Consider the following 27,929-nt stretch of genomic DNA (forward strand, 5'->3'; position numbering starts at 1 on the left):
GAGAGATCAAATCTCTCAAGATGCAAACCTCTTTTGCACTAAAAAAATCAAATCCCTTAAAATACATACTCCTTTTAAAGCGAAAAGAGATTTGATCTCTCTTAACACTTAATAAAATATAAATTAAAATAAATCTAAATTAATATCTATTAACTTAAATCTATAAGATATAGTATAATATATATGGTACAAAAGTGTACCCATATACTTTACTCAATAAAATTTGATTAAAAAAAACCAATTTTAAAATTTTCGAGTAAAATTTGATTAAAAAAAACAATTTTAAAATTTTCAAAACCATTGAATTATTCAGAAACCCCCACGATCCTATAACTTTGAAATCATTTATGCCGACACCCAAAATTCCATGAATCTAGTCTGTGGAACTTTGGCAAATGAGAACCGTATTGTATAACCTTTGTCTTAAGCCATCGGCTTATCATATATTTAAAACCTTGAAACAAATTTGTCACATCATTGGCCATACCGGTTGATATAGGACGCACCCCAATACATACCTTTCCGGTGGATATACGACGGCTTTTAAATCGAAGATAGAGACTGCAATCGTACACAACCATCTGGAGCAGAGATATTCAGTGGAATTCGTAGCTTCGGCAACCATAGAGATATTCAGTTGAATTCGTAGCTTCAGTGACAGGAGGATTTTGCAGGTCCGCTGAAAATTTTTGGTAATACTACGCTCTTTCGGTGAGAGTAATTTGTTGGCCATATTTTATCAATTTACCTGTTACAGCTTCCATTCAGTTGTTCAACTTTTAGTCCCGATAGGTTGGCCTAACATCCTAGATAGCAGCCTTAGAGTCTCATGACGCCTTCCTCTCTACGTTGTCTTATCACCTTATTACCGCACGAGGAAGAGGGTATAGATGGTTTTGGTACTAATTAATACATCCTTCACATGCTCAAGGCAACTACCCACGCTTGATTCTCGATTCGCTGATGAAATCCGTCATTACGAGAGACAAATGCACGAATTTTGCGAATTCATGAACCCAGTTCAGAGAAAATGATTTGAGTCTTTTTCGACCTAGTTTTTCTGGAGTTTTAATATAAAATTTTATGGATTAATTTGTGAAGGGAAAGGTTGATTGCCAGTTAGCCGGCGGTCATGACGACTGCTGCTCGCCCCACATGGGCGCCCGCCAAGGGAGGCAATGAACAGGGCGGGACAAGAATTTTCGGTCCTTCTCAGAAGTTTTCATCCAGGGATCTCGCAGCCCACACTACCCTGAAAATCAGGTACAGGTTTTCAAAAATTTATCTTCTTAATTACTAAGCTGCATGGTGTTTAATATTTCTGATAGCCTTTATTTTGTTTATGTATGAGGAACTATTGGAAGATATATTATTTAAATTGACTTACAATATGGACATTTTTAGGAATGGCTTTGTATATGTACTGTAAGTTTTGGAAAACAGAATCATGGTTCTCTTAATTGATCTCGTTTTTAAAATCGAATTGGTCAAAGGTCCGACCCTTCCCATTAATGAAAATACTCTACTTTTGTTAGGCATGTTTACTCCCAGCGCTCTCGATGTAGTTTTAAACCAATCTCTAGCAAATAATCTCAACGGTTGTAGTCTTAAACAAATAAACACGTTAGGCATTTTTAAAGCGCATAATCTCGTTTTGAATAAATAGTACTTGTGGAAGGAAATCATCTGATTTAGAACAATCTTGTTGTTTATCTTATTTTAGAAAGGATGGTCAGGATACTGAAGAGGAATTGCAGAAAAGGAACCTGAGGGAGGAGCTTGAGGAACGTGAACGTAGACATTTTTCTTCTAAAGATAGAGGATATGCAGGTCAGTATACTAGCTCTTCTTTTCCTTCTTGTCCATGTCGGTTTAATAAAGAGCATGAAATATCACTGCTTGTTACTTGTATTTTGTATATGCATTCTTGTCTATTTCTTACTTTATATATTGTTTTTCTTTATGCAGATGATAGAGACCGTAGAAAAGGGGCAAGTGTGGGCAATCTTTATCTTGAAGGAGGAAATGATTTATTCATCAAAGTTCTTTATTTTTATTTGTTACTTTTTAGTTATTTTTTAAGGTGACGGTCTTTTCCCCTTAAATCTATCGTTTTTACACATGTAGGGTCTAGAAGAGAGGCTGAAGACAAGATTGCTCCTCGAAATATTGACGCTGATGATTCTGATGTTGATATAAAGAATGATTCAGATGAAAGGTATCTTTATTTGTGAGATTTTTTAAATTATACTAATATAACATCATATCATTTGGTAATTGTGATAACTGTGTCAAACATTAATTTGACAGTGGACAAAGTATGCACAAGTTCCTCGTGTCACAGACCTGTTGATTTTTTTCCTTAAAAGTCATGAATCATGTACTCGATTATTTGTGTTTTCTGCCACGCTGACCAGTATTTATTCATTGTAGTGATGGTGATGATGATGATGGCGAGGATGAAACAGCAGCTTTATTGGCAGAACTAGAGCGGATAAGAAATGAAAGAGCTGAAGAGAAGAAGCGCCTGGTAAGATGAACTGTTACTTTTTTGTTCAGACTTATAAAATATCTAACCCTGAGTTCTGATCTTCTTTTGTCAAAGCTTGAAATTAGCTGTTTAGATGTTTAGATTTGGTGTATTTGTGTGGCTTTTATAACCTTATTTTGTCATTCCTTTAGGAGCGTCAAAAACAAGAAGAGGATTTAAAGCAAAAAGAAGCGGAGTTGATACGCGGCAACCCTTTGCTCAATCCTACATCTTTTAATGTGAAAAGGAGGTCGGTTCTGTTCTTTTCACTGGAGTTTTATCTTTAATATGTTACAATTAGTCTGGTGACAATGAAATGAATTGTGCAGGTGGGATGATGATGTTGTTTTCAGGAACCAAACCCGCGGTGAATCGAAGGTTCCTAAGCGGTTCATCAACGACACAATTAGAAATGATTTTCACCGTAAATTCTTGCAAAAGTATATGAAGTAATTGTCTAAAAACAGGCTCCGCTTATATGCTGTACAAATCCTTTTGCTATAATTTGATCAGAATACATGGAGAACAGAATATGAAGGTTTTAGAGGAGACTACTTTAAAGGAATGATCCAGATGCGTTCATGGGTCTGTTGTTGCCCTCTACAGAAACAAAGTTTGAAAAAAAGTTGGGATATGGGTTTGTTGTTGCCCACTACAAAAACAAAGTTTTGAAAAAAAGTAGATATCCCACCTACCTTAGCACTTCTTTCTTCTTCGTAAACCTCGTAGAAATGTTCCATCCATGTCTCTGCTAACTCCTCTTGCTTTGATATCATTGAGCCATCATGCCCATTCAAATCAAAAATTGTGTTTGAGTTCCTTCTTTGGTTAGTATACTTATGGAAAAAACTAGTATTTTCATTCTCAACAGAGAGCCAAAGTGCTCTACTGTTCAGTTGCTAAGTAGCTTCCTTTTCATTCAACTTCCTACATTTTTGCTTGAGATCCTTGACTTTAGAGTTTCAAGGCTCAATGAAGGAGTAACACCAGTCAGCCATGGAAACAATTAAGGTTTGTTTCACTTCTTGAAGTCACTGTTTGGAGCAGCCTAGGGCATCTCTGAGACCCATTTCTCCTCCTTGAGGGTAACAACCAAGCGATTAACCCCTCCCAGGGCTCCTTGTCTGCATCTTCACTGGTTCAACGTAAAAAAATTCCACCTCCTCTCACTTAGATTAAAATAAATAAGACAGTGAGTCTAGTTGTGCTGTACTCCGCCAAACTTCAACTCGACCAAGATTGAAATTCAAATCCTTACCAATAATCCCAAACCCTTGTCTAAGAAAATCCATCCTAAAGATTTTATCCCAAAGGCCTGTTTGTCCAAATATGGTCCATAAATGTTCATAATGGTGATTTCTCTTCCCAACTCAATAGAAAACAACACCGTGCTCAAACCTTATTCACAACAACAAGAATTAGATACTGGAAGGATGTAATGTTCCCTATCAATTAATTGCCAAGGGGAGGGCGAAGTAGCCTATCCAACCTTGGAGGATATAGTGATTGATAAATGGGGAACCCATTATTTAATGTTTTGGGTCAACATTGGGTAAATTTTGGGGTAGTTGGGGCAAATAGCCATAATTGGGGGCTACATTTGCAATCCCTCACATTAAATCAAGGAAAAAAGACCCCCATGAGGAATCTATAAATAAGAGAGATAGAATCATTCTCATGATTGATTTCGGATTGGAATATCTATGTTTTCTTTGACTAAGGCTATGAGGGTTTTAAGACCTCTCTCTCTTGATTAGTTTTGGTGGAGGTGATCCTGCCCTAGCTAGTGTCATCTTTTTCTCCATTTTATTACAACATAATATCTTGGAGCAACTCAGATTTGTTTTGGCAGGTCATTTGTCTTGGTCAACAAGTTTTGTTTCAAAAGCAGAGAATGTCTTTTTGGTGGATGTCTGATCGAAGAGTTTTTTAAGGAAGGATTCATGTGGCTCTTACCTTTTTATCCAAGATTTGATGCTACTTTAAGGACAATGAAGGAGTAACACCAGTCAGCCATGGACACAATTAAGGTTTGTTTCACTTCTTGAAGTCACTGTTTGGAGCAGCCTAGGGCATCTCTGAGATCCATTTCTCCTCCTTGAGGGCAACAACCAAGTGATTAACGCCTCCCAGGGCTGCAACTATCTATAGAAGGCAAATTGTACCCTCCTGAAATTGTTAGGGCAGAAAAATGGTTTTTTGGAACCTCCCTGAGGTTGCTTAGGGCAGTGGATCAATCCTTTGGATCTTCCTGAGGCTGTGGCCTATTATCACACTTTTTGTGGTTGTTTAAGGGTGTTGAAACTTTTCGGAACTTACCCTATGGTAGCAGACTTTTGAGGAACAATTTCCTGTGACAGACTAGGTTGCAAAGGCGTCTGGGAAAGTTGTGTATTGCATTACCCAAAAACTGATGGATACACACTGGGCTAGACAATCTTGGAAGGTAGATGACCAGCCTAGTTAGGGCACCATAAATTAGGAGGACTCCTGTAGGCCGACATCATGCTATTAAGTAGAACAAATCAGTCTGTTAGTTGGTTTAGTAATTGTGGAATCACTGTTGTTGATTACTGTTGTAAATACAGGAGGATAATTTTTATTTGTTAGACAACCCTTGTTGGACAATCTGAGCTACTGGTATAGCAGCCCTACTGGCAGATTGGTATATTGAGATATTGTAAAGTATACTGTTGTGTATTGAATGTTATCGTTGATTGAAGTTGAAAGAATTTGATGAAAATTGGTAGTGTTTATCTTATGTAGTTTACATTCCTAAGGGCAAAAAAATTCGCTAGGGACAGGACAGTGGTATCATTAGTGGATTCCCAAGAGTCTCTGTATGCCGAGATCAAGCTATTATGTAGGACAAATCAGATTGCAAGAGAAGCTGAAGCATGGGTAAAAGCACACCCAAATGATTGGTCATGGCTATACCCTCCTCAAGAGAATAAATAACCTCAACCTCTTGAATCTATGGGAAACTCATTGTCTTCACCTTGCAATATTGTTTGGCTATGCACTCCAAAAAAAATAAAAGAGATCAATTTGGTTGTTTTGGTAGTGTATTAGTTTTTGGGGAGAGCACCTTTGGGCAACCCACTCAACAAAATACAGTGGTCACTATACCAAAACCCGTAATAAATCCATTTGGCACGTGTCCAGAAATGCCTCAAATGTCTATTGGTCAAAGAGGGGAATCTTCTTCTTTTGTTCAATATGGAATATCTAAGTTTGCCTGTTAATAAAAAAACTTGTTCAAGTAAGGACAAGATCTTTGTTGGCTCTAAAGGCAAATGCCATTTTCATCCCAAAAGAAAACCCAAGGGTACATGTTACTCAACAGCTCGATCAATCTCTTGCATCTGTTGCATGCAAAGTGATAACAAATATGAAAGAAATGGCTATACCTGTTAATGGAATGACGACAGATGGTAACAATGGGGCATCATCATTAAAAAAGGCAATTACACAAGAGCATGAAGACAATATTGACCTCTGCTCAAGTGATGATGAAGGAAGGACAGTGTAGTGCACAATGGAAATGATTTGGTGAGATTGAATGTCCTTCATGGGCTTGATAAGGTAATGGAAGGAGGGGTAGTTATATTGACACTCAAAGATAAAAATGGTCTTACTGGTGATGATGTTAATTATACACTTGAAAACATTGAAATCAAAGAACAAAATGCAAGAAATGAAGACTGTAAAACAACAAAATGGGAAACTGGGATCTATGAAGACAAATTTGAAATTGATATGAATACTGTTGAATCAATTCTTCCTCAATATGATGACATTTTTTGTCATTCATTTGTGGATTCGGAAGCAAAGTCTCAAGTTCCTTGTTTATAGTCCCAAGATCAAAAAGAAGTTATCAAAGATGCCACAGTAGAACAATCAACACTTGGTAGTATATAGATTAAGGATTCAGGCAAAGCCTAGGAATAAAAAGCCTAATCATATTGCTAAGATTTATGCCAGAATTGCAAATGAAGCTAAAGATGCATTTGATATTGGCATTGGTGAAGGAGATCAAAAGGAGCTTATGCAGGCTAATCAATTTACTCTAGATAATTCTCAACGTGTAGAAAATGTATCAACAAAACTTGTAGTGAGCAGGGTTGTAAAAACTCAGCCACATCTGAGCTAGACTGAAAAAGAACAAATAGAGTTTATTTGGGAGTAGAAGTAGCATGATGGATAAATGATGAAAGAAGAGGAATAGCATTCTCATAAAAGACTTGTTAGTACCTTAAAGAAATGCCAAGCACAACACAAGTGATTAGTGCTATTGATGACAAGCTAAGTCACATGACACAAGGACACGAGACATGGAGGACACGTAAATACGAGTATTCAATACAAAATGCAGCGACCCAGAAACAGGACACAAGGGACACGTTTTATATATATATATATATATACCGAAATATAGTATTAATTGTATTGCAAGTGGAAATGCAGTATTTAAAACTGTTAAAAATAAACAGTAGGTACACTCAGCACTACATGCTAGCTCGAACGAAAACCTAGTGGCCTGTGGGTTGAAAATTGTCTGACATAAATGATAATCATTATTATATTATCGTAACATAATCATTTGATTAGATGACACTGGACAGTGGACAGACTTATTTATATTTGTATACCGACCTTGGAATTCGACAGCGTAAGCTGCACAGTGCACACACAGTCAAACACTTTTTTTATGGGCTTGCTGCTTAAGTTTAATTGTGTTTATGGCATTATACATATGGTCTAGCGGCCATGGCTTACTTGAACTAGTGAACCTCACACATGTTGCCAAGTTGCCAAACCTTCCAGTGGCCAAACGACTCCACGAGTCCACGGAGATGACTTGGCTCCACACTCAGCTCCACACGACGATTATACATTGACGGAGAGCGACAACATCGTAGGAAAATAGCAAAACAACCCCGAAAATATAATTGCGTGGGCTTTAAACCATTGATTTCGTGGGGTACGTATTCAACTGGAGAAAAAACGTTAGGGCAACGTTTTTTAGACTCTGAATACTCGTTTTCCATGACTAGGACACGAAGAAAACGACCGAATACGTTTTATGTTTTCCAAGACACGTTAAAAAACGTTTTCGACATGTTTTAGGGCCGTTTTGGTGTCCGATACGTTAAATACGGGACATGGGACCTTGGAGGACGTGTCCTGTGACTTAGATGACAAGCTAGAGGTTGCTAGTGCTGTAGATGGCAAGTCAGAGGTTGTTGGTGCTGTTGATGGCAAGTCAGAGGTCGCTGCTGGTGTTGATGGCAAGTTAGAGATTGCTAGTGGTGTTTATGACAAGTTAGAGGTTAATGATAAAGAAGGTATTTGCTTCTGATGGACCATTTGTTGATTTGTGTAGCTTGGGAGGTACTCCAAGCCCTAGGGTTCAGGGTTTGGAGGGAAAAGCGCCACAAGGGTCACTTGTGGGCTTGGAACCCGAGTATCGGGTTTTGCACCTGCATTCCGATGACTCTATGTAGGCCGAGATCAAACTATTAAGTAGGACAAATCAGTTTTCAAGAGAAGCTGAAGCATGGGTAAAAGCACACCAAATGATTGGTCATGGCTATACCCTCCTAAAGAGAATAAATAACCTCAACCTCTTGAATCTATGGGCAACTCAATGTCTTCACCTTGCAATATTGTTTGGCTCAGTGCTCCTAAAAAGAATAAAGGAGATCAATTTGGTGGTTTTGGTAGTGTATTAGTTTTTGGGGAGAGCACCTTTGGGCAACCCACTCAACAAAATACAGTGGTCACTATACCAAAACCTGTAATAAATCCATTTGGCACTTGTCCAGAAATGCCTCAAATGTCTATTGGTCAAAGAGGGGAATCTTCTTTTGTTCAATATGGAATATCTAAGTTTGCCTGTTAATAAAAAAACTTGTTCAAGTAAGGACAAAATCTTTGTTGGCTCCAAAGGCAAATGCCATTTTCATCTCAAAAGAAAACCCAAGGGTACATGTTACTCAACAGCTCAATCAATCTCTTGCATCTGTTGCATGCAAAGTGATAACAAATATGAAGGAAATGCCTATACCTGTTAATGGAATGACAACAGATGGTAAGAATGGGGCATCATCATTAAAAAAGGCAATTACACAAGAGCATGAATACAATATTGACGACTGCTCAGGTGATGATGAAGGAAGGACAGTGTAGTGCACAATGGAAATGATTTGGCGAGATTGAATGTCCTTCATGGGCTTGATAAGGTAATGGAAGGAGGGGTAGTTATATTAACACTCAAAGATAAAAATGGTCTTACTGGTGATGATGTTAATGATGCACTTGAGAACATTGAAATCAAAGAACAAAATGCAAGAAATGAAGCCTGTAAAACAACAGAATGGGAAACTGGGATCTATGAAGACAATTTGAAATTGATATGAATACTGTTGAATCAATTCTTCCTCAATATGATGACCCATTTTGTCATTCATTAGTGGATTCAGAAGCAAAGTCTCAAGTTCCTTGGTTATAGTCCCAAGCTCAAAAGAAGTTATCAAAGATGCCACAGTAGAACAATCAACAATTGGCAGCATATAGATTAAGGATACAGGCAAAGCTTAGGGATAAAAAGCTAATCATATTGCTAAGATTTATGCCAGAATTGCAAATGAAGCTAAAGATGCATATGATATTGGCATTGGTGAAGGAGATCAAAAGGAGCTTATGCAGGCTAATCAATTTACTCCAGATAATTCTCAACGTGTAGAAAATGTATCAACAAAACTTGCAGTGAGCAGGGTTGTAAACGATCAGCCACATTTGAGTTAGACTGAAAAAGAACAAATAGAGTTGATTTGGGAGTAGAAGTAGCATGATGGAGAAGTGATGAAAGAAGAGGAATAACATTCTCATAGAAGACTTGTTAGTACCTTAAAGAAATGCCAAGCACAACACAAGTTGTTGGTGCTATTGATGACAAGCTAGAGGTTGTTAGTGCTGTTGATGGCAAGTCAGAGGTTGCTGATGGTGTTGATGGCAAGACAGGGGTTGCTAGCTGGAGATGTCAATCGATTGACGTCTGGCACCCTCTTTGCTTGACATTTGGTTCACGGCATATTTCTTCACATCTGATTTCCCGCGTATTTCCTCTGCGCAGTCAGGGTCTGGCTATAAAAACCCGCAACCGATGAGCGCGTCTGTCTGAAAATACCCGCAACCGCCCATACACTTGCAGTTCATACTGTCGATTTTTATGGTGCAAGACCAACAACTTGGTATTTCCATAACGCAAGATGAACACAGTGCCTACCGTGTCGCGTTAGGGTAAGTTCGTCCGCAATGTCTGTGTATTATCCCTCTTGTTAGTTTTGTGTTATCCCTCTCTCTTAGTTCTCTTCCTGTTTTCTTTTTGTCGTTTTGAACCATCGGGTAACCATATTTGTCAAACATAAATGTGCATTGGGAATGGCCCAGGTCAGAGTCTCATGCACGACCCCATGGAGACAAAGAAGGTAGGCGAGTGTGAAGCTTTGTCTCAGTTCAAATTAGTTCAAAAATTTTCAATTATGTTGTTTTGTTAAAGCATTGTTGTTCAATTTTGCATGGTAAATTTCTGAATAACTTGTAATCTGCAATCGATTATGTGAACCCAACTGAATAGCTAGTTCTCTGAAACCCTTTTTGGAAAATGTATTTCATTTGCCCTCTTCTTGGTTTGAATTATTACTTTTGCGTGGTTGTTTGTGTTTAGATTTAGGGAGGTGACCACACAGAGGGTTACTGTTTGAAATCAAAGAAAGCACGGGGAGATGGAACAAAAAGCAACCACGGGAAGATATCCTTGAGAACAATTAAAAATTTTGTTTAGTTTAGAAGTTCTTAAGTTGTTACAGAAATTTGTTTGGTTTAAAAATTCTTCAGTCGTTAGAAAAAAACAGTTCTAATGTGAAATTAAATCCACAAATAAAATAAAAATTATAAGATTTATTTTAAAAATATTTTAAAATTTTATTGGACTAAAAAGCTCTTGGTATTTTTTTTTTTAATTCTAGTGAATAGCAGAAGAGTTTTTTTCTTTTTTTCTTTAAAAAAAGAGAGAGAAAGAAAGTTGACACTAAAATAACAAACAGGGGTGTTTGGTGAGATAAATTTATTTTCAGTTATAATTGCTTTTCCGGAAAGATATAATTTCCTATATTTAGAGTAGAATGGTTCATGTTTCCATGCACACCCAAGGCTTGTGTTTATCTCTTACACTTCCCTTAACCCAAAGATAGCAGACGCATTGGGATAGAGGCAAATCATCTACAAGGTTTTCACAACACTCGTATAGCCACACCGTTCATCCAACGCAGAGAGACCTCTGAAATAACACTTCTAACACAACTTCTATTGAGATATTTACCCACAGTCCTTTGGACTTCACAACTTTCATCCAACATAGAAAAACCAATGAAAAAACCCTTTAACACAGATTCTACTGAGATATTTACCCAGTCCTTTTGGGCTTCATAGATATGTTTTTACAGCTTTGTAAGCTTCTTGCTTCAGCAAACCTGTCTCATAGCATATCTCTACTTGATGGAAGCAAGGAGTTCATTCTTCAAGCATGGAGCTTCTATAATATTTAACAAAAAAACAAAAATTCTCAACAAGAAAACAAACAAAAATCTCAAGGGAATTTGAACCTTGTTAGCTGGTTGGAGAGTACTCCCACTTTCCCCGACCTCCAGCTTGGTCAGTGCACCATAGCTGTCTGGAATCAGGTTCACCGAAACCATATTCCCGATAATTCTCGCCCACAAGATAACTGCCAACTCCCCACTTCACCCAGACCAGACCTTGCAGAGCACTGTATACCCAAAACCTTTTATGCCCAAAAGCCTTTACATCCAAAAATCTCTACTCGCTCTTAAATTGGGATTTGCATTTCCCTTGAAAGATTGTTTAATTTGGCTACAGAGACTGGCGTTGGTATCCTGTGTTTTTATAACATCCTTGTGTAGAAGGTTTCTTGTAGATGTAAGGTTATTCCACATAGTCTCATCTATATGTTCCTTTAGATTACCAATGCAAGTATCAAATTACCTTGATATGAGGAGCACAAACCTCTATTTTTCCAAATGTATAGCATGTATAACTCTGCTTCACAACACCCCTAATTGTGAAGATATATCTCAGCGACTTGAATTTCTGCGTTCTGTAGCAAAGAATACAGAGCATTCGAACCGGTGCTTATTGCAAATGAGTTTGTATATAGTGAAAATAACAAAGTGAGTTCCAAAAAAGATGCCCGTCTGTAGTGTGTGACATAGCTATCCCGAAATGCAGCATTTGACTTTTACAAGTCTTCACCAATTTAACTGAAGATTAAAGTACTAAATTTCTTAAAATTAAAGTATTTCAGATGGTATATTATAAAAATAATAAAATTATAATAAACAGATTTAATCAAATCTTTTACCAAATAACCCTATATTTTAGAATTATTTACCCACCTCTCTTTGTCTCTCCCCACCCCCTCTCTCCAACTCTGTCACTATCTCCTCCCTCTCCTCTTTCTCCCCCCTCAATTTCTTTGTCACCCTCCCTCTCCTTGTATCTCTCTTCTCTCCCTTCTTCCTCAATCTCTCTATCTCTCCCTTGTTAGTCCCTTTCTCTCTACCTCTATATCTCTGCCTTTGTTTCCCTCTCACTCCCCCCTCTATCCATATGATCGAGAATTGTCACTCTATGTAATCAATAAATATGCAATGTCTAATATATTTTACATTTTATTATTATTATGAAATGAGTTATGGATTTTTGGCATGTGGTATTGATAAGCCATGGTATTGTAATAAAACCTATTTACAAGTTAATAATATCCATGGTAAAATAGGGGTGGATATCCATGGTTAAATAACTTGTCATATTTTATGTATTGAGTTTTTATGTGCTTATTAACTAAATTTAAATATGGCTATGGAATCATTATTATTCCTCTAACAATCGATTTGTGTGTTGATTGTTATTAGTATATCATTGACTTATTCAAATTATAAACTTTGGAAAATAAATATTTATTTTTCAGTATTATTAAAAAAAAAAAAATTAAACATTTTATTGGACCATAACTTGAAGGCCTTATTGCAACTTTTGCATAATACAATCCCATGTGGGTCACTGCCTCACATTTATGCAATAATTTAAGGATATGTTGCAATATTCATGCATGATTTTTAGATATTTGTGTAGTTATTTTTTATTCTTAATCTTTGCTGTCCAAAAACAAATTATTTGAAAATAACTTATACTCAAATAAATAACATATTTACCATCACTTCTTTCCACCATAATTGATTTAAGTCTTTAATAAGATGTAAAAAATATATTTACAGGAGTTAATTCCCACCATTATTTACGTTTTCTTGAGCATTTGCATAGAAATAAAACTCTAAATGTATGACTTACACTGGTTACTACCCTTCTCCTTGCAGAGGAAATTTACTTATTCACTTCTCATCTCAATTTATTTGTTCCTACAAAAGCAAAACTATATGATGATTTGTTTATCAACCATTATTAATTTAGCATTGAACAATGTAACTTATAATTATTTATGCAATTTTTCCTTGCAAAACAAAATTACAATATTAAAATTTGAGTTTTATTATTTTTAGTACACTTTTTATTGTCAATTGAATCAAGATTTAAATGTTTACACATTTACAGACACTAAAACATCACCCACGTACTAGGCTCTATTTTACTTCTTTTATTATTTTTTAAATTGAGTTGGCATATTAATGCATCCCCCATTTTGCACTGTACTTGTATTAAACTTAGTTTATCACAAAAAAGTTGTTGTTTTTGGAGCCTAGAATTGAGCTCATAGGATTCTTGTTTGAATTTGGCTAAATGAAGGGTTCCAGCCTACACCTATTCCATCTTTTGCTATAAATCTCTTAGTTTTCCATCTTAAATCTCTTTAGAATGCTAGATTTGGAGTGCATTAAATTGTCTTTGAATTTTTGTCAATTTGATATCCTTTTGATTTAATTCTACCTATATCTGTGCTTTCAACTATTATTTTTCTTTTACAAATTCTTGTTCCATGGTAGTTATTTTTTCAATCTTATCCTTTAATAATTATTGTACCTCTACTGCTTTGTCAATAGTTGCATAGACATAAGCACTTGTAAACTGAGTCAAATTACTAAGTTCCTCGCCAAGGGCAATTGATGATCCTTTCCAAAGAACTTCAAGAGGAGTAGTAGGATGAACATTCTCTGATACCAATGCTTGAGACTCTTCTAACTTTCTCTTCTTCCTACCCCTTTTCACTATAGCTTTATGCATTGGGCTATAGAAAACGTCCATAGGAGGAATTTCCTCAATATTGAGGAATATTTTAGAGGTAGTATTGGTTGGGATAATTTCTACATCAAGATGGAGAGCCAATGTTGTTTTCTCTAGTGTTGATTTCTTTGTCCCCGTCTTTTGCACAGTGTTGGAAATATTTTGTGAATCTTGTTGTAGGGAAGAAGTCTCCTTCTCTTTGTTTACGATTTCTTGTGCTCCTTCCTTTGGATTGTCAATGATTTGCTCAATTTTTTCCCATACCTATTGTAATTTTGGGTATTTTGTGTGAACTTTCCCTTCAAAATTTGTAGAACTGGTTGTCTTTATTTGTTGTTGTTGAGTGGAAGTCACAATGTCTTTCAGACATGCATCTCTTTCTAAAGGAAGTTGCAATAAATTCATAGGCAAAAGAGACAACCTTGAATTCTTGAAAATCAAGAATTGCTCCCAATTTTTCACTGGTAGTTTTTCATCAACATTGTTTAAGATTGTGCTATATGAGGAGGCTTTAGCAAACAAATCTTCAAATTTATGTTCCTCGTGATGAAGTATTCTAATACCAATAGTTGTAGCAATTTGACGTGATGTTCCATCGGGGTCATATGCTCTAGCGGGGATGGTAGCCAATTTTGAATATTATATGGGTTTTACTTCTTTTTTAGTATGACCATAATTGCTCAAGGCATAAATTTCGAAAGGGAGAGAAAACTGAGGCCATACCCTTTTGTTGGAGTCTTATAGTGCTTTAGTTATCCCAATGGCTAACGTTTGGTAAGCCACCTCCTTGCATAGTAGTTTATCGAGAATATAGAAGGGTTAGACATGAGGCGGACCATAACTTCCCAAAACTCTGATATAAGTAAATAATTCTTCAACGAACTAGTTCTTGATTTTATTGAGGCTATCTATGGCTTCCAGAGACATTCTTAGCGGCTTGGCATAAAAAAAAATTCATATTGTTGTAACAACTACAACCACCCTCCAAAATTTTGCCTTAGCTTCGTTTTGGAGCCTCCCTACCAGCCTTTCACAGTGGCATGTCTTACTTTGTCAAGTACACCATCTTCATTGATTTTCTTACAAAAAGGCAGCCTCTCTATCAAAGCTTGATGCATTCCCCTCATAAGTTGTTTCTCCAGACTCGATCCAGCTGCATGTTGAGCAGCTCCCTCAAGAAATTGCGCAATTCTAGAGGGAAACCAACCTTCCCTCCAGAAATTGCGCAATTCAGTCTGGCAGCTTGCTGGGCTCCAGAATTGCACAATTCTGCCAGTGAAGCTTCATCCAGAAAATTGCGCAATTCCTCTCAACAGGGTTGCTCTTCCCAGGTAGGAGTCAGCTGCTCTACCTAGAAATTGCGCAAATCTCCTGGGCAATTAGCCCATCTCCCTTCCACAAATGTGCATTTTCTCCCGGCGGTTGAGCAGGATCTTGCCTGTGCAGTTGGGTTAACCAGTTCCACCCTCGATCAGGAAAACATGACTTGCATGCATGACTCGCTTTTTCCTGGAATAACAAAAGGAAACATGCAAAAGCATCCCATGATTTAAGGAGCTATTTTTAGTAGTTGGAGGTTACATGCAAAGATCGTTTAGAATCTTTCCTCCAAGTGTAGCTTTTTCCTAGATTATACACAACGCATCTAGGATTCTTCGACACATACAATTCATCTATTCACGTGTAAGTGGTCTCAACTTCTCTTTTACAACATTTTTGTCGCTTTTTGTGTTTTCACTTGTATGAGTGTTGTTTGCTTGATTTCTTTGAACGCTTGTTGTCGTTTACATGCATACTAGCTTGTACTAGCATTGTTTCAGTTTTTGTTACTATCTCACTGTTGTCACATGTGTGAAACTGTTTTGCACGAATGGTCACCGATTTGGAAACTAGCTTCACCCACACTCAGTATTGCCATGCATTCACTTTCACATTTGCTTTCAGTTGCCTGTCAACGGGTCTGGGCAGTGTTGGCCCGAACTCTGCCTCTCCAAGATAGCGTTGTGCAATCTTGAGAGGGAAGGCTCTGTCTTCCCCTCAGGAAATGTGCATTTTTGCCCAACAGGTGTTCCCCAGGCCTGCTTTGTGCAATTCTGAGGGACAATGACTATTGGCTCAGGAAATTATGCAATGTATTCACTGAGCCTGCAGCCATTGCCAACTGAAATTTCGCATTGCGCAATTCCAACAGTCAAGAGTTAGCCTGGATTGCGCATTGTGCAATTCAAGCAGCCAGTAATGCCCCCCAGAAAACCCAGACTGCCTTTTGCGTAGTTCTGGTAGCCAGTCACCCAGCCTACCAGAAGAAATTGCGTAATCCTTGCCAGTCTTTCCCCAAGTATGTGTTATATCGTTCCTCCAATTTGCTTTGGTTTTCGCTGACAGATTTCTTGCCATGCATGTCGCTTTGTCTTCAGATCTAGCAGGTGTTCGTCAATCTCTTCACTGTTCAGGATCAATGGCCTCTAAGAGAGAAGGATCAAAGGAAATTGACAGAAGTGCAACTGGAGCAGCGGTTGAGCGAGTGTCCGCAAGTCTACCAATCTATGAAGATACCAAGCTGATTTTATACAAGGGAATCAAGCTAAAATGGAAAGAGGTCAATGATGCATTTCTAGGCACATTTATGGAAGATCTTGAAGACCACCAGGTATACGTGAACATTCACGAACATTCACAAGTTCGACTTGTACCAGATTGCATGCAGATACCCCATGTTCCCATGTGCAGACATGATACACAAGATTGTCTCGCACATTGACCTTAAGACGATGACCTTGAGCAATGTCAATGGGACGAAGATTGCAACCTTCAGAGCATAGGATTATGATGAGATGTATCAGATGTCGAAACTCATTACTATCATGGAGACTCCCTTCAGCTTACCCAACAACTATGCCAACTCCAGAGAAATAATGAAGAATTAGGTAAACGAGCTAGTTAGATTCAGGATGACACCCAACCAGATCTACAAGACAAAGATACTACGGAAGGCGTATCAATACTTGGTCATATTTGCATGTTGACTGTCTGGCCAAGAAAGCACGGGAACCTTCCCACATAGTTGGGTGATCGCGCTGGACCAACTGGCCAGAGAGGGAAAACCATGTAACTGGTCTGGTATGTTGAATCATTCACTGAAGGAATAGGTAACGAGGGCTCGACAACTGCCCAAAGGTATGCAAGAAAAAATCTACATGTCCACCTACATTTTGGATGCAGTCTGTGTCTGACAGGAGTTCTCGGGCTTGAAGTGGGCATGGTCACCATTGGTGACTGTTGTGAATACTTATTGTAAGATGTTGTCTGAATGCAGCTTCAGAGGAGTTATCACATGGTTGTCCAATCATTTTGTCACCTTGGTTTACAAGATGATATTCAAACAAGATCCACCCTGCATGTAGATGACAGCTCTAGAGGCACTAATAGACATAACTGATTGGTATGCCTCACTGTCCGGCACCTTCATACAGATGTACAGTGTGGAGAAGCCTTTTGTTCTACCGAAGTTTGCCTTAGACATGCTCATCATGCAGGAAGTAGCATATCACATCTCCGTAGGATTGATAGCCAGGTTGCACCGGAAGAAGAAGGCACCTTGGCCTGCTCTTCCACTGTGCATTGGGTTAGATGAGATCCGAAGTTTCAATCACGCAGATGTCAAAGTAAAAAAAATGAAGAGGTATCCATTCGACCTCCGAAATTATAATCCACATGACCCACATTGTCTTGTGAAAGATCATTACATGAGAGTACAGTTCAACTAGATCCATGGGGCATTTCATTGGGCGGAGGAGGACCCATAGAGATATTTCTACAGTTTCTCCATACCCAATGAACAGCTCAGCTTTGCTGTGAAGTGGTTAGCGAAGCAACGTGAAGCAGCATCTCGGAGAGCACTAGAAGTAGTAGCAGCAGTAGAGGTGAACATACCAGTGCGCGACAATGGAAAGAGAAATATTGTTGATCGCATGGAGGAAGAACAACGCTGCAAGTTTCAAGCAAATCCACTTGTAGAGAAAACAACTATAGATATAGAGGCGAAGAGGCAACAACGCGATAAGTGAATCGCGCAAAGGCAGAGGGAGAAACAGAGAATGGAGGAAACAGAGAATGAGTTGCATGAGTTAAAGGAGCAACTTCGAAAGGAATAGGAGTTGCGCAAACATGAGATGGAGGCACAGCAACAATAGGTACATCAAGGGGCGAAACATGTGCAGACGGATGAAACAACATCCGAACAAGTAGTGGAATCATCAGAACAACTAACATCAGGCGAACAGGGTGAACCATCATAGGAGCAGGACTTCGCTCAAGACATAGAGCGAGCGCTTAAACGGATGGATATGGCAATGGATTAGCAGGGGCTAGAGCAGGATCGACCTTATGCCTCACCACCAAGAGGTCAACCCACCAGCTTCACCACATCCAGAAGATGAGCAAGTCCCAAGTGACCAAGGAGACACTGAGATCCTTGGAGATCAGCCGGAAGGAGGGATGCACAAAATCTCTTTCGACGAGTCTCAACATAAAGTTGTGCAAACTCACAGAGTCTCGACTCCAGAAGATCATACATCTCTTCCGTAGTATGAGGAACGAGTGATTGTGTCTGACATGCGCAAACATCCAACAGCCTTGGCCGATGCCACTAGAGCATATGTTGAAGCCACTAGCTCAATTGTTCACTTTTTGATAGCTGAGAATGAGTGAATGGCTAAGGAGCTGTAGACGACCACGCAAAAAGGAGAGTTGGTGACAACATCTGCCCGAGTAGAACCGAAGAAGGCAATACTAGATGAAGTATTGTCCCTTGACACAGTTATGCAGGCATTGTATAAATTTTGGTACTGTGCATAAGGTAGTTGTCCATCTCAACGAATGACAGCCGTGATGTGCTAGAAGATCACGTATCTTGTCGAATGTGCATGTTGCTATTGATTACATGCAAACATGGACGAATAGATACAAGGGAGCCTTGTTTCACTTTCCTAAGATGATGAAGCCTAAAGCGGTCGAGCTGAAGGCACACATCCGGAGTTAGATCCGGAACTATGAAGAGCTCCTACGGCTCATCACCAGTCTACAGGCTACCCATGCACGTGTATTCAAGAGTATGGATGCTGTGGTGCGCGCACATGTGATCCCATCTATTGGGACTCTCACCCAGGAGAAGATAAAGACATAGGTTCGACTAGATCTTGACTCGTACTTTGATGAGTTGATGCGCATTGCCACCAGCCTAGACTTGCCCATCAGTGCAGACATCATGCACAAGTATGTTGTTGGTTTGGACGCATTGAAGACAATGATGCACATGCTTTTAGACGAGTTGGACAGAGGAGCTTGAGCAGTGTACTCGGATGCTATGGAGGCAAGAGTCAAGTTCCAAAAAGATGTCACCTTGGAGCACAAGGACACCATCGCGGACTACCGATCTTGGCATCAGTTCGCTATTGTCAATCACAATGAAGATGTCGAAGAGTTGATCTTCCAATAGTTGTTTGAGTCATAGTGATGTTTAGCAATGTTTGCTCAAGCTGTTTTGTCTCACATGGGTACATGTGCATTGTAATGCAACATCTTGTCAAGTGTAGGTTCAAGTGTCGATAATTGGATGTAACGATCATAAAGTAGATGAAGAGTCATGAGGGTAGATGAACTGTCACAAGGGGAATGTCAAGGGTCACCCCACCCTTTGCTATAAATAGTCCCTCATAACTCATTGTAAAGGCTTTTGGTCAGCCAAGCTTCCGATAGGACTATTTTAGAGGGAGCTTGGACATTGTTGTAACGAGCCTTGGCTTTTCCACTGCGTAGAGCTTATACATCTCTTTGGAGGAGCAGGCGGTTGTGGCTGTAACATTTCTCTGTCGGAACGAGTGGTTGGACATGGATGTATTGTATGACTTGAACTTACACTTCTTAATATAACAAGAGCCAACACATTTCATGCATATGTTGTATTGTATTTCAGCTATCTGTTTACTCTAAATGATATATTTATTTGTTTTCTTACGCATACATGTATAGCTATTTTTGTGTATGTATGTTTTCATCTTTTTGAAATGTGTTGTTGGTTTAACCATCACTTTGGATTACTAGCTAACTTGCCTTCCATGTTTTGATGTATCTTTGCTCATGTGTTCCCTTCTTAACTCCGTGTTATCAAAGGTTTCCAAGGGGCGCACTCATCTCAACCCCCGTGTGTTAGAACCTCTCATGCACTTTCCTTGGCTCAGTGCATAATACACACTCTTGCTACCGACATAATACACACTCTTGGAATTTTGAACATCCCAGATCTATTTTCATCCATCCGAGTTGTGATATATTGAGGAAAATAAAAACATCAAATGTACATCATTGCTGCACAGATAATCATCCAAGCGAAAGGATGATGGCTCTACCAGAATCATCAGTCTGCCACACAGAGGGTTGTCTGTCCTATGTACATGAGAATGAATTTATAAAGCTGAGAATGGGAATGCCCGCCTCAGCTAGATCGTGAAAATATTATGAAGATAATGTATTGTATTGTATCTTATTACAAATCACCTTCCAATTCGAAAAACCTCGGATCCTCATGGTAAAGCATTTCACCCGACATCTGAAGATTTACGACCTCATGCTTTAGGGGGCAACTGTTATAGAAATATTTGGGCACTACAACCCCAATCACATATGTCCATAAACCAAGGGCTTCTAAGTCCCTAAAAGTGTTGTTTCATACCCTAAAGGAGCAAGGTCAGCTGATTACATCATCTCCCAGAAGTTCTCCCTGAAAAACTACTCAGAACTGGTCAAAACTGGACCATATAGACTGCTCAGTGCTAAGGGTGCGATGCATCTCACCTGCCACATGCAAACTGACTCACCCACCTGCAAACATCGATATATGGATCCCTCATCCTAGAGATCCAGAGGCTGGAATCTTGTATTTTGTAAGGAAGTGTTGTTGGTTTCTCTGTGTAACATTGTATTGTTGGGTGATCTAAGCTTTTCATGAGGTGAAGAGGGCTTTCATGCTGGGAGGATGGCGCTGGGTCAAACCAATGGGTTGTAATCCTTTCTTCTACTACTTCTATCAATAAAGCTATTTGAGTTTTCCTCCATATGTTTGTTTATCTCTGGATCTTGTCTTGATATGTGCATTTGTATGGTTAATATATATCTAATCATATATTGTTTATGGTTATAGATCTTTATGCTTTGATAGTATCATGCTGCTCTGATTCCACAAGTGTCCTTTGAAGCGGGACAAGCGAGGAAAGAGTGGTGAATTTCTGTCAAACGGGAAAGGAAACAAGCAAGGAGCCAAGCGAAAAACTGAAGTTGGTACTCTTTGATTTTTTCTCATCTATCTCTCATAAAGGAAAACACAAGTGACTTTAGTTTGTTTGTTTCTAAGATAGCTACCCATCTTAGTGGGACTAGCAGCTCTGAATGGACACTAGTTTTCCCGATAACAAAATGGCAGACTGATGACTCTAGTAGAGCCATCATCCTTTGGCTTGGATGATTATCTGTGCAACAATGATGTACATTTGATGTTTTTATTTTCCTGAATATATCGCAGCCCAGATGGATGAAACTAGATCCGGGGTCTTCAAAACTCGTTCAATCTTCGCCGAAAGTACAAGCCGATCCATGTGAAAAGACGTTATGTCGTCGAACATGGAAAGACATCGCCTGATTACCAGCCAATAATGTAAGCTGTTAACAGGTGCGAGAGGAATCACCGATAATAATAATGACCCTCAAGGTACTGTAGTACAATTCACGTGGTGTGAATACATGAGTCGATGTCGAACACCACGCAAAATCTTTCGGTCGAAGACCATTAATGTAAACCTGTTTCCGGAAGTGAGAAACTTGTCATTGAGGCATGCAAGCTTCAAAGTATTGAAAGGGTTTTTCCTAGGTCGACTTCTTGGATAATGAGCTGATGTCAACAAGAAGTGACCTGTCGTAGGAGGGCATTCATGAATCCCACATCTACGACACGGAACAGAGCAAATGATTTTGTGGAGGTGAAAACGGTCTGATGATACAAGGTTCAGGGTGGCAGTTATGAAGGAATGAAGAGTGTAGGTATTGCAGCAGATGAGACACAAGCTGAGTTGGTGAATTCTCTGAGTGACTTCTCTTGAACATATTAGCGACACTGAAATGGATTGGCATCGTTAAACCCCAAAAAATGGATGGTACAGTGGACCAATGGTAATATGACCGGTGAATGGAATAACCCAACCCGACTCAATCATGGTGATGGAGTGAAAGTGTCATGTTCAAGAGCGACCTGCTACCAATAAAGTTTCTTCAAGCTTTCTTCCCAATTTTTCCCCAGTCATTTCTGACCAGTACCTGTTTATTTTCATACCCTAAAGGAGCAAGGTCAGCCGATTACATCATCTCCCAGAAGTTCTCCCTGAAAAACTACTCAGAACTGGTCAAAAGTGGACCATATAGACTGCTCAGTGCTAACGGTGTGATGCATCCCACCTGCCACATGCAAAAAGTGCGATGCATATTGAAAAGCCCTTTTGTAGGGTGCGATAAGTGAGAGAAGATGAATGGCAGAGGCAGTTGGATAGGTGGAAACCCAAATTCTAGAAACTGCCCATTTGACACTTGCCTCTCTGAATTCACCCAGGGATGAGTAAGAGATCATGAATCTCCAAGTGGAACCAAGAACTATTAGAGAGAGGACACTAATCAAAATCCCAAAAGCTGACTCACCCACCTGCAAACATCTATATGTGGATCCTTCATCCTAGAGATCCAGAGGCTGGAATCTTGTATTTTGTAAGGAAACGTTGTTGGTTTCTCTGTGTAACATTGTATTGTTGGGTGATCTAAGCTTTTCATGAGGTGAAGAGGGCTTTCATGCTGGGAGGATGGCACTGGGTCAGACCAATGGGTTGTAATCCTCTCTTCTACTACTTCTATCAATAAAGCTATTTGAGTTTTCCTCCATATGTTTGTGTATCTCTGAATCTTGTCTTCATATATGCATTTGTATGGTTAATATATATATCTGATCCTATATTGTTTATAGTTATAGATCTCTATGCTTTGATGGTATCATGTTGCTTTGACTCCACAGGGGTTCTTTGAAGCGGGACAAGTGAGGAAAGAATGGTGGATTTCTGTCAAAGGGGAAAGGAAAAAAGCAAAGAGCCAAGTGAAAGACTGAGGTTGGTACTCTCTACTTCTTTCTCATCTATCTCTCATAAAGGAAAACGCAAGTAACTTTAGTTTGTTTGTTTCTAAGATAGATATCCATCTTAGTGGGACTAGAATTCTAAGATAGATATCCATCTTAGTGGGACTAGAAGCTCTGAATGGACACTAGTTTTCCCGATAACAAAATGGTGACTCCACTGGGGAGCGAATAGCTTGTTTTCTTGTTTATATTTGTTTGCTTTATAAACTACAGACAAAGCCTGAAGTTAAGCCAGCTAGCCTTCGAACTGCGTTTGCTATGCAAGTGCAAAGTAGATCAATGCTGCTTTAGTTCATCTCCGGGTTTTGTTTATAAACTGAACAACCAACTTGCAAACATCCTAAGTGCCCTGTTGGTAGCTCAATTAACCTCATTAGATCAGCCCCTATGCTTTGTATTTACTGACTATCATTAGCTCAACCTAAATCCCTGAACTAAGCTGCGAACTGTGACCAAAAACCAAGTTAAATTCTCGTCCTTAGACCATTGCGCTGTCTCCTTTTGATAGTCTGGATGCATCGCACCTCCCGTGTGCAGTGGGTGAGATGCATCCCTGTTTCTCTGTGTTACAGGTGCGATGATCAAATAAGACTGTTTCTGCCTCCAGATTTTGGTTTTTTCTTCATTGTCTTCAGCTTTATTCAGGAGTTTTGCTATTTGTGATCAGTATACCACTGTTGAAACTCCCTTCCTTTGCATTATTCAACTTCCACTGTACAAAGAATTGTGAATGTTTTTATGTATTTTTCTCCATTTACAGTTCTCCTTTACAAAAAGTAGCTTAATCGCACTGTCGTCTTTTGATTTGGAAGTGTCGCAAGTTTCATTTTCAGTCAAAGAAAAGAATACTACTCTTTTTGATGGTCGATTACACTATTACTCTTGTATTTGATTTGAATTAATAGTATTTCAAGTGTCGAAAGCAGTTTTCAAATTGAAGTTGAAAGTGTCGCTCTTAGCCTTCCTTTCGTTTTTAAATTTGAAATCGCAAAGTGTCGTCTTAGCCTTCCTTTCGTTTTTTGAATTCGAAATCGCAAAGTAGTCTTCCTTTCGTTTTTTGAATTCGAAATCGCAAAGTATCGTCTTAGTCTTCCTTTCGTTTTTTGAATTTGAAATCGCAAAGTGTCGTCTTCGTCTTCCTTTCGTCTTTTGAAGAGAAAATTGTCAGTACTGTTGCTTTGAGAGAAAAGATAGTTCAGATTTGTACTTAGCATTCTTTTTGTCACTCACACATTAAGAAAGCAGAAAACAAATACATGCATGTGCATTTGCATTTAGATTACTTGTTGATTTTGATTTAGGACAGTGCATCTAGTGTGTGCTCTCTGCTCTATGTTGAAAGAATTTTGCTTCTCTTTCCTTAGTAGCTAGGATTTTCATTGCAAAAAGAACAGTAAACAACTATTTATCATCTTAGATTACATATTTAAGAATTGTATATCTACATCACGCGGTGAACCTTAAAGGCAAACTTCTTAAGAAAGATTAACTGTAAAATAAATTCAATGAACATAAAAATGCTTTGGAACCTAACGCACAACATTTAGAAGTTTAGGCTAGAGATGTATTCCGACGTTGTAAAGCCTGGTAACTATCGCTTTCATTGTAGGTTGGGTGATTCCTCCTCTTTGAGACGAAAAGTACCAGTACGGACTTGTGCTCCCACGTACCGTCGAGTATATATTGGGAGACCACAATAGGCTATCATTTATCCTTAGGAAGTCGTGTCTGCCGCTCTATCGATCGCAATGGACTGAATACATCATTCGGGAAGATTGACTATTGTACTGTAAAAAGTATTCTATAGTTTTGCGATTGGTTTGGTAATCCCTCTGTCTAGATTTCTAGAGTAGTCTCTTTCGTTCATTTTCAGACTCCTTAAACGAAAAGGTCCATCTGAGCATTTGTCACTTCAGGCTCATTAAAAATCGAAGGCGACTAGAGTCATCTTTAGATTTTTCTCGACTCTTAAAAATTGAAAAAGGAAGTTGTGTCAAAGCGTCTAAAATTCATTTAATTCAAAATCACTTTTTCCTCTTTTTATTTTGAGTTGATCAAGTAATCCGAAATCATGGAAGAAAGTCAATCGAAACCCCGTCGTTTGTGGAGACTAATGAGTCAACCGTCTTTGACTCCAGAAATGAAACCCTTCCGGGCCAAGCAAACTCATTTATCTGAGTCAAAGTCTTCTGGTTTGTTTGAAACTTGTGTTTCAACATCCTCAAAGACTCCATTTACTCCAACCATTTCTGGTATCTCTGCCTCTACAGAAGAAGTTCCGCAGTCACAAGAGGACATTAGAACTGATCCTAGTGTAACGATAAACACTTCTATTCCTAAACCGGCTCCATCTAGGGCTGATTCGGAAGGTGTCACCCCTCCAGCATTTGTCGCTGCAGAGTCTATACCTTCTTCGGCACCAGAAATATTTTACGGACCTGACAGTCTACCTTTTCCACCTAGATTGATTGCTATAGAAGAGATTACGGAGGATCTTCCATCCAGTACTCCATCACATTTTGGAACTGGGATCCACCTATATCCTTCTACTTCAGAAGTTAGTCTCCCTTCATCGCAAGTTCCCGTAGAATCACTAGGAATTCTTTTGGATAGACTCGATATGTCTGGAGAACCATCGACATCTAGGACTGTGTCGTCCAATACAGTGGCAACAGAACCTCCTGCGCCACTTTGACAATGTTCATTGGTATACCATCTGTCCCAACTAGCTCTCAACCGCTAGAGGAAGTCCACCTAGGGACTGTTTCGGCAGTATGGTCTGTTCCCGTTTGTTCGTCCGGAATAATATCTGGAATTTCTTATGTTGAGTCTCAGCAAATTGATCCTTCGCAACAATATCAATTTGGGCAATCCAGTCTCCAAAGGCCAATCTTTCCTTTGAGAACTGGATTTCCGCTGTATGGGGGGCAGTATGCCCTTTCATTGTTCCCTCCGAGGGAACAACCATATGAGAGTTCACAACAGAATTCGGGTCAAGTTGGAATCACATCCAATGGTTGGGTGCCAATACTTGCCTCAACAACCAAGAGTTGTATACTCAATGCAACCAAGTCTACCTGTGTCGAATATCCCCACTACACCGACTATTGTGACGGTGTCGCAAGTAAAAGCATTGCCTGTTGTATGCCAACCTCAAGTTTCTTAGGTTGTAATACAATAACCTCTTATCTCCACGACACAACCACAATCGCTGATTGGTGGCTTTTTAAATAGAGTGACTCAGGCTCAAACAGGTACTATTACCCCTCATCTTGGTCAAACATCCAGTATTGGGCAACAACAAATGGTTTCACAACTATGGTTGGTGCAATATCAACAACTGCAATTCCAGCAAGCTTACCGAGGACCTTAGCAACAAAACTTTGTCGGTAATGGGCAGCCGTATATTCAAAACGGTTATCATCAATCATATCAATATGGTTATGCCCAACAACCTTATCAAAGTTATCAACATCAAATACGTTATGCTGGTATGCAAAGATCCACAGCTCAGGCGATCCCATCTTATCCTGGGTATGCTTCGCCGAACCTGAATCAACAGTTGCCCTTTGTGGTGACTTTGGAGTTACCAGATCTAAATCGGCTAACAAATGATCCAATTGCTTATGCCCCTTGGTGGTTTGCGATTCCTCATAAACTTCCGTAAGATATTCCTAAATTCAATGGAAATCCGGGTGAATATCCGTCGAATCATGTGATGATCTTTCATCTATGGTGTTCGTCCAACACTCTCAATTATGATTTGGTTAGGCTGCGCCTTTTTTAGCGAATGTTAACTGGTCTGGCAACAAAATGGTACATCGAATTGCCTAGAGCTTCATTCGATAACTTCGGCGCCCTTGCCACCACCTTTTTAACCCAATTTTAGTTACTAATAAGGTACGAAACAAGGACGAAGCTTCTTACCAATTTCAAGCAGATGACGGCCACTTACATATCTGATCATATTCATGAGTGGTGGCGTCATCGTAGAATGGTAAAAACATGTTCCTGATTAGCTGCTAGCTGAATGGTTTATTAAGTCATTGTTACCTTCTATTACAGAAGATGTGGCAAAGGGAGGAGTCGTCACTGAAGAGCAAGTCATTGCTCGTGCGCAATATCTAGACTTGATCTATACTCAGTCTGGCACGCTCTATGACAAAATCTCTGATGCTCCTAGACCAGAGTTTTCCGTTCCTCCTCCTCCTAAATCAAACAAAGACTCTCATGCCGGCGATGGCGTGATGAGTACGACTAGCATGAAAACCGCAAAGAACCAAAGCAACTAGGAAGCAAGAAGAAAAAGAAAGGGAAAAAGAAGCAGGATGAGTAGTCTCTTGAAAAATCTTCTGCAAACCCTTATGGGCAAAGGAAACCTCCTTCGGGATGTCAGATATGCGATGAGGATCATTGGACGAGAGATTGTCCACATAAAGCTAAAATAAAGAAATTATTTAAGAATTCAAAAACTTCATCCGTATTGACTAATCCATTTCCAAACCCAGAAACCAATTTGGTTGCTAGCGACAATGCTTCCCCATCCCAAGTGCTTATGTTGTCCATTTCAAAACAGAAAAATGATGCTTTGATATCGACAAGGAATAAAGATTACGGGAATCCACAACTTTCGAACAACAAGGCTACTGATCAACCTAGTAGTTCAACAACAACTTCGACCGAAGTTGTGCCACCCATCATTCCTGAGCTAACGATGAAGCCGCCAAAGGGAGTAGTACACAAATAGACATTTAATCCTCGTGCTAGAGCATCACAGAATTATAATATAGTAGAGGACCTAGCCCAATCGCCGTCCACTATGTCAATGCTTGAGGTACTGCAAAATTTCCC

The 27,929-nt window shown here is 39.1% G+C and overlaps 1 protein-coding gene across 3 annotated transcripts; it reads left to right on the top strand.

Annotated features, from left to right (window-relative positions):
- The first annotated feature begins 472 nt into the window (after positions 1–472).
- Positions 473–3,211, top strand: LOC149222345 (uncharacterized). Of its 3 annotated transcripts, none has more exons than XM_089385384.1 (8): positions 473–692; positions 1,102–1,263; positions 1,724–1,830; positions 1,969–2,017; positions 2,126–2,218; positions 2,434–2,530; positions 2,683–2,780; positions 2,860–3,211. In XM_089385384.1, exons 2-8 carry the CDS (start codon positions 1,133–1,135, stop codon positions 2,981–2,983), a joined length of 699 nt encoding a protein of 232 aa, XP_089241510.1. In that variant the 5' UTR covers positions 473–692; positions 1,102–1,132; the 3' UTR covers positions 2,984–3,211. The 3 variants fall into 3 exon arrangements, with proteins under 3 accessions (XP_089241510.1, XP_089241511.1, XP_089241508.1); XM_089385385.1 differs by having other exon boundaries at positions 1,969–1,995; positions 2,128–2,218; XM_089385382.1 differs by having other exon boundaries at positions 474–692; positions 1,969–2,020.
- Positions 3,212–27,929: the final 24,718 nt, after the last annotated feature.

Source organism: Pinus tabuliformis, chromosome Q (genome assembly GCF_031772625.1).
Source record: "Pinus tabuliformis cultivar Carrire ecotype Pingquan chromosome Q, CPIR1, whole genome shotgun sequence".
NCBI classification, from domain to species: domain Eukaryota; kingdom Viridiplantae; phylum Streptophyta; class Pinopsida; order Pinales; family Pinaceae; genus Pinus; species Pinus tabuliformis.